This window comes from Lepidochelys kempii, chromosome 2, assembly GCF_965140265.1.
Source record: "Lepidochelys kempii isolate rLepKem1 chromosome 2, rLepKem1.hap2, whole genome shotgun sequence".
In the NCBI taxonomy this organism is placed as follows: Eukaryota; Metazoa; Chordata; order Testudines; family Cheloniidae; genus Lepidochelys; species Lepidochelys kempii.
Genome location: NC_133257.1, coordinates 63,325,561 through 63,338,571, shown reverse-complemented (window position 1 = coordinate 63,338,571; position 13,011 = coordinate 63,325,561). Strand labels below are relative to the sequence as shown.

At 43.6% G+C, this 13,011-nt stretch overlaps 1 protein-coding gene across 1 annotated transcript; it reads left to right on the top strand.

Moving 5' to 3' along the window:
* Positions 1–9,732: 9,732 nt before the first annotated feature.
* BHLHE22 (basic helix-loop-helix family member e22) lies at positions 9,733–13,011 on the top strand. The gene has a single exon (XM_073331024.1). It carries the CDS (start codon positions 10,380–10,382, stop codon positions 11,271–11,273), a length of 894 nt encoding a protein of 297 aa, XP_073187125.1. The 5' UTR covers positions 9,733–10,379; the 3' UTR covers positions 11,274–13,011.

Genomic DNA, 13,011 nt, shown 5'->3' with positions numbered 1-13,011 from the left:
ACCAATTGGGGCTGAGGAGTGGAACCGTCTATCCGAGCTGGGCTTCAAGGTCTGCTAGTTCTAACTAATACCAGTAAGCTGTTGGGTGGAGGGTTGGCGTGTGATAACCCCCAGGAACCCTACAGACCCAGGTTTGAGACCTGTGGGGCACAATAGGCTATTGCATACTCATAAATATATTAGCCAGCCCCTTCTTCTCCTAAATCCTGTCCTGCTGCTATGCAGATGTTTGTATTTAGGGGAGTAGGGATGGAAAGAGGCTCTCTACCCAGGCATCAGTGCCATACAAGTCATAATTTAAATACTACCTCCTACACATAAGCCAGAAGAGTACAATATCCAACCTTGCCTCAAGCAGCACTGTTTGTTTTAAACCTAGTTTACATACCTCAAACCCAGCCAAGAAATCTATTGTCCAAATTTGACAGTCTGAGGGGAAGGAAGCCAAAAAATAAAACCCCATGAGTTAGAAATAAATAAATGTAGATGTTAGTGCTACCTTGAACTTTAAATGATTCCTGTCACTGTGGTGGATTCTGTCTGTGATTCCACCCAGCCCCACCCCTCTGGCATTCTTCTACAGGAACAGTCAAATAAATATTTCAAGGAGGGCATCGGTAAGTCTCTGTGACAGCCTGGTTAAGAACTATGGAATGTTAAATGCTTTTGTCAGCCCTCAGGCATTTTCTACTCACTGTTTCTCATTCTCAGAAAGGAAGTTGTGCAAAAGGTATTTGGTAACTGAAATTCAGTTTGCTGAGGGGAGGGAAGGAACTGTGTCTTTGTTAGACAAACACTTGACAACAAATCGAAAAATATGAATGTTTCTACGGAATATCAGGTGTTGCATTTTTTCACATACATTATTTAGTCCCAATCATCAGGTCCATCCATGCTGCACTTGCTGCAAGACCCAAGAGAGGGATAAGGCTGTGGGCAGTACACTGACTTTGTGGTCCCTTTGATCCTGGGGCTCAGTTCAGCCTCCATTACAACTTAGAGCAATCCAAAGGCTGCTCTAAATTAGACCTAGATATAATATTCCAGCATCCAGAGATCACCTCAGCATGGCAATATTTCTTCTCCATCTCTTTGTGCCTCACTATGCTTCCTACAGGGGGAGGGGGAGAGTGTGGCATCTTTTAATTTCCATCACCAGGGCTCTGGCCATCCGGAACCAGCTGTAGGCCTTAGCTGGCAACACTCTGGAGTATGGCACAAGTTCAAACCACAGCCCAATAGTTTGGCTCAAAAAGAACATAACATAGCAGTGCAGTATTAATAAGGGCTGGGCACTGTTACAAGGTGCTTTCCTCTTGGCTGTGAACTCTGCTATAATGTAAAGGTCTTATGATATGTTTGAAGACAATAAGGATTAACACCATCATTTCACCCCTCGTTGAAACAGGTCCATATGGCATATAGTGCATGTAAAAATAATAAAATAAAAAGTTATAACAGAGAAGAAAAAAAAGACTATATAATGTCACATAAATTATGTTATCTCCCCATTACAAATCATGGGATATTTAATCAGGTCCAGTCTATATGTAGCCAGGTTTGCTGGGTTCCAGTCTTTATACTACAGTGAAGGCAAATTGAAATAACACACAAAAGAAAAAATATGACATAAAGCAGGGAAAAGTTCCTATACCTTGTATTAAGTGCAACTGCAGTCAATGTAACAGTGAAACACAGGTTAAGGTTTCTCTGTTTCCGTGGACATGCTACCTTTCAAAGGATGTTACTTTAACATCATCTAAACTTTGTGTGATATAAACAGCAAACGTAATTCTGAAAAAAGCATTCAGCACAACTGATTACCATAACCAGGAGCGCACACATTTAAATCAAAAGTCAGTTGAGTTGGAAAAGGTTTAAGTTTTTTCAATAAATTATTTTTTATAATAACTATAAAAGTTATATAGTGCACAGAGACTTCCTAGAGATAGATACTTTACTGTACCGGAATTGCTGGGAATACTTCCTGAGATATAAAGCTGACAATCAGACATCTGAGTATGGTTGAAAAACAACATCTACCAAAAGATTAAAGTATGAATTTAGTAAAGTAATCCAAGGAAAATTCATTGTTCTTTTTGTTACTTAGCATTGTGGTTGTGGTGATATAAGGGGGAAATGATCTAGAATTTTAATTCACCTGAAAACACAGAACTATATCTTCTCTATTAAATATATGGAGTGTGTCTCTTAGAGAACTATATTTCTTCAACACACTTTTTTACATTTTATGCTCACGGGAAGTTATTAAACATATAAAATTGCCTTATTTATAGCATATAACTGAGTCCCTAGGATTCATTTGTATATTTTTCAATACAGTGACTGGCTTTGCTATTTAAGATATATTTTAAATCAACTTTTAATTATATGTAATATAAGGAGGAGGGGAGAATTACTAGAGCAAAAATAGACCCATTAGTCTATGAGGAGGGTAATGAAATTAATTATGATTCCAAAATAGCAGAACTACTGTATTGCATTTTCTAGAAAAATAAAGAAAGGAGGTAAAAACAATTAGGAATAGAAACATGATGGTTATTACAATTGTTGACAGAAAGTAGGTAAGAAGATATTGGGAACAAAGTAATACAGGAAACTGAGCCAGTCTGGATGATGAGCATTCTGAGGTGTAAAGGGAATTATTTAATGAACTTACTTAACCACACACAATTATTTTTAAATATTCACAGAGACCTGGGGAGGTCTGAAAGATTTAGAAAGAAGGCAGCATTACTGGTCTTTTAAAAAAGGGAGGGTGGGGAAGTAAGAGAAAGAATGATCTTGTCACATACCATCTGGTAAGTCTAACTTCAGTCTGTAGTAATATAGTGGAAATAGTATTGAAAGGGAAAAAAAATCTCTAAGCACCTAAGGGAGAGTGGAATCACAGCCAGTTACCAGCATAGATTTATAAAGAGGCCAACATGCTGCACATGAGCACATTTTTTTATATAATTGCAAAATGGTGGCTGAAGAGAGTACAGTAGATGTATTGTACATGGATGTCTACGTACACATAGGGATGTATGAGTTGCAGGAAAATTAGATAGGAGATTGCAGTGCTTTACAGAGACCAAAAAAAAAATCCAGTATGGTTTTTCGGCTTCTAACATAGAGACGGAGAAGGGATAGATGCCCCTCTCTCTGTACAACACAGATGAGAAGGCACTTAGGATAGTGCTTATAGAGGTATTCCTCAATACCAGGAATACGTTGACAAACTGGAGAGAGCTCAAGAGCAGAAGAAAAAATATTAAAGGGCTAAATGAGTTGACTTGCAATGAAATATTAAAAGAACTAAATATGTGTAGCTTGGCCACACAAAGACTATAAAGGCCCAATCCCTCATTTCTTATGCTGGCAGTTTGCCATTTCACCTCAGTAAGAGTCCAGTCAGAATACAGAGAGTGGGATTAAGTCTGCAAATAGACTGTGGGGCAAATTATCAAATGGTATAAATTGTCATTGTCTATTGATGTCAATGGAGCTATGCCAATTTACACCAACTGAGGATCTGCCCTACAGGTATATAAACAGAGCAGACAAGAAGGAGACTGAGGAGTTAATTGTCCTGAGTCTTGAAGGGGCTATAAGTAAGGCAGGGGCAAGTGGATGGAATGAGGCAAAGCACAATTTAGGCTGAATATCAGGAAAAATATCCTAATGGTGAGTTCAATTACACAGTGGAACAGTCTGCTAATGAAAGTTCAATCAGCAGTCATTGAAAGATGGACTGAACAAAGCAGGGGGGTACATAGTACAGGGAACAAACAGTACAGGAGAGCCGATTAGATGGATTAAACAGGGTCTTTGCTATCTTTTTTTTTTTTAATTGTGTTTTGGAAAAAGTGGTACCAAGTTCTCACTAATAAACTACTGAATATGCATCACATGACTGAAGGTGGCCATATCTTTAATGACTCAAGAGGACAATGAAGTTTATTGAATTTCAGTGGGATCTGGCAACTAATTCTTTTAGGCTCACTTGAAAATCTCAGCCTAAAGGCTGGACAGGTTTGTTGCACCACATATAAGGGGTTTGAATGTTGTCACAAAAGCAAGATCATCATTTTTCTCCATCCAGTGTATATTTCAGATACATATATTGAGTGGAGTGCCTATATATACATATATTTATGCAAAACCTCTGGAAAGGCTTGTGTCTATCTTCCAGTAATATCCATTTATCCAACAGACTTCAGTTTTATATGTGAAACAGAGGGAATAATGTTGCCATTAGCCATACCAACGAAAAATCTTCTTAGAATGCTGCTGTAGAAAGAAGTTCCAGAACTAAATTTTCCGTAGCTGGAGGTCAGGACTGGTTATCTTTATTTCAACTTCGTGAATTTCTTATGGAATACTCCCAAAGGAATTACTATTAAACTATTCTCCCATTTGCCAGGAGATGGTGCTGTGGATTTTAAATCGCCGAGTCAAACACCTTAGTAGACTGTGTCGTTCTTCGTCAGAGTTTCTTTTAAAATTTAAACAGCAATGAAAGAAAAACTGTAGCATCCCATAACTTTATGAGGGGAATGGACTGCGGTGTGAGTCAAACCAGACCAACTGCTATACATGAAATTGCTATTCAGCGAACAAAGGACACAGAATATTTCCTCCCTACATCTAATCTGCGATAATGAAGTATTAAGTACAGTGCATTTTAAAAACAATGCCATCACATTACACTAGTGTTTTCACTTGATCCCACAGGTTTTCTTTCTGTCCAAAATGTAGGGAAGTTGATTCCCAGCCCTCCCGTCTGGATAACTGTTAGTGCACAAGTAAAGGAGGTTAGGTATTTCTATTGTAAAGGTTAAGTGTCAAGCACACTAAAAAAATGTTCTTTGCTTTTATTGATCACAATGGAATTGATCGCTAAATTACATCCACAGTTTCTTACTCAGCGCGGTTTTCTGACCGTCTTCGCCTGAAAAACTAATTGTAGGGAGAAATGTCCCTTTGGATTCGCATTTGCAGTATAACTAACAGCAAACCTGCTCCAAAAGTTACAGTAGTAATGAATGGGTAGCTGTACCCGACCACAAATCCCATCCTGTAGGGAATGCATCTGAAGAAGTGGGTTTTTTACCCACCAAAGGTTATGCCCAAATAAATCTGTTAGTCTTTAAGGTGCCACCGGACTCCTTGTTGTTATCCTGTAGGGATTTACTGTAGGGGATGCTCCACAGAAATACATACGCGTTATCAGCTCTTTAAGAAGTCCCTTTTGATCCTTTTGCCCTCTTTCTCAACAACAGGCGCGTAAGCTTCGAATACCTAAGGTGCTTTAAAAACACTTCTCAAAGTCTTAGCTGGTGCGGCATGATTCCTGACTTTCAAAAGGGATTCTCGTCCTGACTGGGAATCCTATCGGGCTTTTTTTAACCCTCCTGTTGCTCTTTGAAACTGCTAAATGAACAGCTAGTTGTATCGTTTTAATTACAAAAAGAAAAGGAGTACTTGTGGCACCTTAGAGACTAACCAATTTATTTGAGCATGAGCTTTCCTGAGCTACAGCTCACTTCATCGAAAGGAGTTATTTGCTTAGTTCTGGGTGGGGGAAATCGAGGTAAGCATTAGCGGTAGATTTGAATCACAGAATAGAACTTTTTCCCGAGCAACAAAACTCCAAGTCTATTCTTTTTCTTAACTTAAAATAATTACTCTCTGGGTTTGGGGGCGTTTGTAAGCAATTAAAGCCATAAGCATGTCCCATAAAGCACATGAAATTCTTTTGGGGGATTGCAGGGCCCAATTATTGTCCAATGTATTTCAGTGTAAGCTACCAAGCACGTGGGGACATTTCCCAGGGTGTGATTTTGTAAGGATTGTTTACTCTCTGCGCTCTTTTTAAAAAAACGATCTTTCCCCAGTTGTTGAGACACACCAGGATTTGTCAAGGGCCACACGTTCAGGTACAGCAGTGTAATTCTGAGACACACACACACACACTCACTTCTAGGCGAATTTGTAGGAGAAGCTGATGCAACCTGGTAACGTTGTGAAAATAGTTCTTTTATTCCGAACTGGACTGATGGTTGTCTAGGAGTCAATAAAATGTTTAGCAGGATATTGCTCCGACGAATCTACAAGCATCTCGAGAATGGAAGAAACAGTGTGTGTGGGGGGGGAGGGGAAATAAAGAAATACTGTACATAGGGGGGTTATAGCAAAATATTTAAACTTGATATTTGGCTTTGCTGTCATTTAGGTTCGGTGTCAAATGCATGTAGCCACATGTGGGGACACACTGATGAAGTCTTTAGTACGGTCAGAGAGGAGTAAACTCGAATCTCATGTTAATATTAGTTGATCAGAGAGTTATTCTTCTGGTATCAGTGAAATGCTGACTATTTCCAAAGCATTTCAAAGCTCTAGGGAGTTACAGTATTCCCCCCGGCTAAAATGAAACTGTCTTAATTTTTAGAAACTATGCCTCGCTATCATTAAACTTCTGGGTGTACCTAGACATAAATGGGAGATTCTGCCTTTCTTGAGAGTTTTATAGCAAACGGAATACACAACTTTATGCGCTACTCGGCGACCTGTTTACTGGAAGGGTTTTCTAATCCCCCCACCCACGCTTGAAATTTAGGACCCAGGGCTTTAGAAATTGATCATTAGGTGTAGATCTAGCTAGTTTCATACTCCAGTGCACCTAAAAAACAAAAAAATCTGTGTTCACGTTTTCAGTAATAAATTGTGTTGACTCTAATGTGTAATCTCGGAGGCCATTATCATTTGAAGTATTTTTTATTTTCGCGCTGGTAGATGGTTCATTAAAGGGTACAGCTTAATATTTGGGGCAAGCTGCCTTGCAGGGACGCTGTGCTCACAGCCAAACTTCAGAGAAATCAACTCGTCGAAAGCACGATCCTGCTTTCCTGAAATGGGCATAATTCTCTCAAACTTCTCTGCTCACCAAGCTTGCAAATTGAAGCACCGCCCCGCAGCCTAGGAAAGTTCACCCGCAGTTTATGCTTCTTGGGCATAACGGCGAAGTTGTTTGATTTGTTAGGGCGTTTCGTCGCCTTCCCTTCTTCACCTCAGCTCCCGGCTGCTTGCTACCGACATAATGAAAGAGCTGAAAGTCTAGTCAGTGACATAGGGCTGTGTCACAATTAAACCAGGTAACGAGACACTGAGCAGATGTGTTTTCGTTGCACCGTAAGATAAATGCAGTGTTAAATGCCTGACAACTTTCCAGAAGCAATCAGCAAAAGTTTACGAGTGCATAAACCGCAAAGACCATTCCTCGGATATTTTTTATAAGCCCCGCATTTAAAGCTTCTATAAATTCTTCTGCCTGCTTCCAAACCAAAGTTATTGGTGACTATTAAACAACCACCTTCTTCAGGGAACCCAGAGGAGTTTGATCCAGGATGGTTCACACCAAATGAGACTGGAAGAAGGTGGGGGGCTTTTGGGGAGGGTTGGGGGGAGGGTAGTAAATATAAGTTGAAGCTTGATAGACCGTTTGAACACTTAAGTTTGGCAGATCAGGAGTGAATGAACAGAAAGGTGGTTGATACATATCAGAGAGAGAGATGCAAGCAGGCAGACAGAGAAAGAAAAGAAAACACAGGAAGATAGATAGATAGATAGATAGATAGATAGATAGATAGATAGATAGATAGATAGATAGATATTGTGTTTAGTCAGGTAAACACTGACACCCCGGATGATGGCAGAAAATGGACGACAGCTATGGCCCACTCGGAAATTACAAAACTAGGTTTATGAAATATCATTGTTTATAACGTGACCTTATGCTAGTTGCACCTGTCCAAAGCGTGACAAAGCATTAATCACTCCGATAACCATGCCCTAGTTTTGTGCTCAGGACTCTAATGATGATGAAATGTTTTTAGCACTGTAGCAACATCAGAGCCATGCAGTCTTTCAGCTCCCAAACTGCTTGCAGAGCAGATGAATACACCACCCGAAAAGTTTCAAGCAAAAGAGAAAGGCAGGATTAATGAAGCCATATATCAACCAGAGAGATTTCGCAGAAAGCCTCTCTCCGACGAAACAAACTGGGAGCAGTAAAATGTTCTCCTTAAACCATCAAATTATAATAATAGTATTCGTCATCCTTAAGTGATCAAATGAGTTTTTCAAGTTGATATTAAACAGATAAAAACCTATTGTAATTATCAAGCTCTTTGTTTATGATCCCAGTGAAAATGAAGTTGCTAACTTGAAAACAATAAACCTAAAATGCCTCTGAATTAACAGAGAGACAAGGTGGATGATGTAATATCTTTTAATGGAACAACTTCTGTTGGTGAGGGAGAGAAGCTTTCGAGTTTACACTGAGCTCTTCCTCAGATCTGGGAAATAATGGGTCATTTTGGATTAATAATGATAGAGGTTAACAGAAGTTATCTATAAGAAAGAAACTGTAGATTTGAATGTGCACTTTTGGTTTCAACCAGGGACGTTTGCACAAGCTAGATGCTCGACTGGGGGCTGGGGGGAGGAGGAGGCTGAATGGGGTGGGGGACTGGGTTTGTTTGTTCATTTTAAATATAAAGACACAAGGTGACTGAAGGCTGTATTGTAGCCATGTCCTTGCTAGATGAAATCTCAGTCAATTACTTTGAAAATCTGCAGCTTGGCTTCTTTTTAGTCTTTACAGGTGAATTCTTTACGTCTCTGTTGTTGTAGCCTGGTCCTTTCTTTCCTGAAACAAGGCACCCAACTGTTCTGATATTACCATTCAAAACCAGGTTCTGTGGCGAACCTCATTTGTGAATCTATTACAGAGATTAATAGATTATTTCTCCTTTTTCAACTAATTCTCAGTGGGCAAATTTAACCATATGGTAAGGAGAGAATTAGAATTTCATCACATTAGAGCAAAATGTAATGAAAAGAGTCCAACACCTGGGGCCATCTCGGAAAGACACAATTAAAAGGTTTTTAATGAAACCAGAGAAACCAGAAATTTCATAGCCTTCAGTAATTCTGCCACATACGAATGATGCACTGAAGGTGTTGGGAAATATTGTTTTTACTGATGTCATAAGAATGAAAGCCCGCCACCAAATACCATGTGCTCTCAGTGCGATTACAATAAAAGGAGAAAAGGCTGCTTGTCTCTATTATTAGAGGATCCGCAGGACACATTTTAGACAAATACTTGTGTTCACACTTTAGTGTGAGAACCTGACTGAAAGGAAAGTGGGCCTTAAGGTGAGGAGTTGTAGCTGAAGCCCAGGAAATATAAATACGTGAGGCTTGACATTAATGAATTACATGATCTCAAGTTGATCTGATACATTCAGAGGCGCAAACTCCCACCCATTTCTGAGTTAGGCAGGGCCCTCCTTGTAAAGTATCCTTATTGCAAGGAAGGAACCTTTGAAGAACTGATCGCTAGAAAAGTTGGTCCTTAATTCCTATTATTTGCCCTCAGCTTAGTTGTATTGTAAAGCTGATGCTTTCATTTTTATTGACGCGGGGGGGGGGGGGTAATTACCACTACGTAGCAAACCTGCGAGTGGAAACCTGTAAAGTTTGGCTGGGGGAGGGGACAAAAGCAGCGCCTTGCAGTTTGTCCTCAATTTGTTTTGAAAGGGAGAAAAAGGATCGTCGTGTCCGAAGCCCAGGTGAACCTTTCTGGCGAGTCAGCAGGGAGCAGCCTGGCGTTTGCTATTCCAGGCCATCCCTTTCCACAGGGAGAGCTGAGTTCGTGTAAAGAGGGGTGGCGGGGCTCTCTCTTGGTGAAGTCGGCTGGCCGCGCTCGGAGGAAGGCGCTCCAGCGGGCCCCTCGGCAGTGCAGCTCTGTCATGTGCTGAAGGAGGCGAGGAACAGCCCGGGCTCTAAGCAGGGCGGTTAGTGTGCTCGCTGACGAGTGAAAGGCGCCACGCATGCCAAGCTAAAGGCAGTCGTTGGGTCCCTAACAGGACACAACGTCTTGCAAACATATGCGCGAAGCTGTGTCTACAGATGGCAGGGAGAATAATGGAGCGGGCGCCTTTTATAAAGCTCTAGCTGCTGCCTGTCTTCAGACCTGGGACATGAAACTCTTCAGACTCAGGGCCAGCTAGCGCCTGGGCTTGTTTGTCACCGCTTTAATCCTATTAATTACAGCGTTAACCTGATTGGGTAGAGAGCTCTGTCCCAACAGGCGAGTCTTCCTCATAATAACCTACTCGCCGAGCTAATGATGTAAAAGACTCCCCCGGCTGCTGGGGCCGGAAATCTCTTGAAGGTGAAGCCAAGCAAGATAAACGGCGGACGAGGGGGCTGCTCGCAGCTCACAATGCCCGAGCGCATCCCCTGGTGAGAGCTCGCGGCCAGCGGAGAAGGCGGCGCGGAGGAGCCGGCGCGGGGCGGGCAGCATGGAGCGGGCGCTGAGCCTGGCCGCGGAGGAGGACTTGTTCCACAAGACGCTCGGCGCCTCGGCCACCAGGATGGAGGCCGCCTTCCGCGCGCCCCCGGGGCTCGACCTGAGCCACCCGCGCGAGCGCCAGCCCTCGCCCCTCAGCTGCTTCGAGCCCGGCGAGGCGGAGGGGCTGCTGCAGCCCGGGGCGGCGCTGGGGGCCGGCGACCCCCTCTCGCTGCCGGCCGGCTCGGTGTGCGGCAAGTACGGCGAGAGCACCAGCCGCAGCTCGGTGGCGGAGAGCAGCGGCGGCGAGCAGAGCCCCGACGACGACAGCGACGGGCGCTGCGAGCTGGTGCTGCGCGGGGGAGACCCGCGGGCCGCCTCGCCCGGGGCGGGGGGCGCCGGGGGGGGCCTGAAGGCGGCCGAGGGCGGCTGCTCCAACAGCCACGGCCTGGGCGGGAGCAAGAAGTCGAAGGAGCAGAAGGCGCTGCGGCTCAACATCAACGCCCGCGAGCGGCGGCGGATGCACGACCTGAACGACGCGCTGGACGAGCTGCGGGCGGTGATCCCCTACGCGCACAGCCCCTCGGTGCGGAAGCTCTCCAAGATCGCCACGCTGCTGCTGGCCAAGAACTACATCCTCATGCAGGCGCAGGCTCTGGAGGAGATGCGGCGCCTGGTGGCTTATCTCAACCAGGGCCAGGCCATCTCGGCCGCCTCCCTGCCCAGCTCGGCGGCGGCGGCGGCGGCCGCGGCCGCCGCCTTGCACCCAGCCCTCGGTGCCTACGAGCAGGCGGCCGGCTACCCCTTCAGCGCCGGCCTGCCCCCTGCCAGCTCCTGCCCGGAGAAATGTGCCATTTTCAACAGCGTCTCCTCCAGCCTCTGCAAACAGTGCACGGAGAAGCCTTAAAGCCCCCGCCAGGCGCTTCCACCCGGGCAGGGCAAGGAGCTGGCAGGGGTGGGGGCGGGGGAGGGGGGGCGACTCTGGGCAAGGACTTGGGCTAAATCCTCCGTTTCTCGTGGTTATTAGGCTTAAGGTTTTTCTTTTCTTTTTTGGAAAGGGCCGGGGGTGGGCTTGGGGGCTTTCCTCGTGGAAGTGGTGACTTGATCGCAACCAAGACCTCAGCGAAGTAAAAAATCGCAATTGTGTGTGTGTGTGTGTGTGTGTGGACACAAAGAGAGGCTAAGAAATAGCAGCTGGGGGAGGAAAAAGGAAGCCCCCCTCCCCAGCTGATGTATTTCAATCCCGCTGACTGGGGCTCGAGAACTCTGCCCCAGCGAGCTGAGGCCAGGGGGTGGGTGGCTGGCTGGCTGGCTGGCTGGGGTGCGGTGGCGGGGGCTCCAGCTGCATGGCCATTCAGACAAATCAGAAGGGGCACTTGCAACCAATTTTTTTGATGCTGAGCCAGGCGCCAAACAAACTTGAAACGCCGACTTCTTGTTTAAACGAAACCAAGAGCCTGAACCGTTGCTATGAAAGACTGACTTGTATTTTTTATTGTCTCTGAACTTTGATCCTGTGAAAATGCGCGAAGTTTTGGCGAGAGTGATTTAAAGAGCGAGCGAGCGAGAAACACCCTACTCCGTGTGGCTGAAAGTCTTGCATTTTTAAAACAAATATTTATGTGCACCTTGTTTCTTTCCACGTTGCAATGATGTATAAACAAGACATGATATTTATTTGTTCTTCTTTCAAGGACCCTTCCACGCCAACAATATTTATCATGTGTTTAGGTCACGGGTCTTATGTGCAGTTTTTTTTTAAAAAATGCTTCTAAAATTCTGTTTTATGGATTAACTTAAACTGTGTGCCAAGTGTTTAAAACGTTTATTTGCCAACAAGGTATACGCAGAACTATTGCTGTATCGGAGCTGCTTAGGTTGATGAAAGGTCGTCTGGATTTTAAGTTGCATCATCCCTGTATTTCAATTGAGCTTTAATAAATTGCTTCAGTCCAAAAATCACAGGAAAGGTGTATTCTTAATTCTCAATTAACTGACTTTTTAAAAGGGGGATTCTTTGCATTATAAAGGGTAATAGCGATTTACTTTTACAAGGCATCAAAGCAATAGCTCCTATGAGGGGGAAAAAAACACTTGCTAAGCTCATGTGTTCCCAGACGCTGGTTTTGTTTTTGGTTTTTTGTTTGTGTGTGTGTGTGTGTGTGTGTTCCCCAAAGGTATAGTTTAATTGCTCTCAATATGTATGTAAATTAACCTGACTGTGGATGATTATTTAAATTGAAATACTTCGGGCTGATTTACAGAACGTGTGATTTTTTTTTTTTTAAATCTAAAGCAAAATAAAATAAGGAGAAGAGCAAAAAGTGGCTATTTACCCAAAGTGAGCTTTCAGTCTGAGTTTGCATGGCTGGGTGGCTGTCTCTCTGCCATTTGTAAATCAATTTCCCCCCCCCACCACCACCTTCAAAAACGAGTCCTGCTCCTTTCCACTACTTGCAGATAATACAAATTCGGACTGTCAGGTTGGATGGCGAAAGAGGAGCCGTCATGGATCTGTTGGCAGGTCATGGATGTGTAAAGAATGATATATATTAAATAGGTCAATCAGATTATGACAGCAATGTACGATCGTTTGTATGTGTATCTATGTCGGAAAGAATCTTTATTAAAATATTTTCAACAAA

What these genes read in the sequence shown, in the direction of transcription:
- BHLHE22 (XM_073331024.1), top strand. Translation starts at nt 10,380, where the DNA reads ATGGAGCGGGCGCTGAGCCTGGCCGCGGAGGAGGACTTGTTCCACAAG.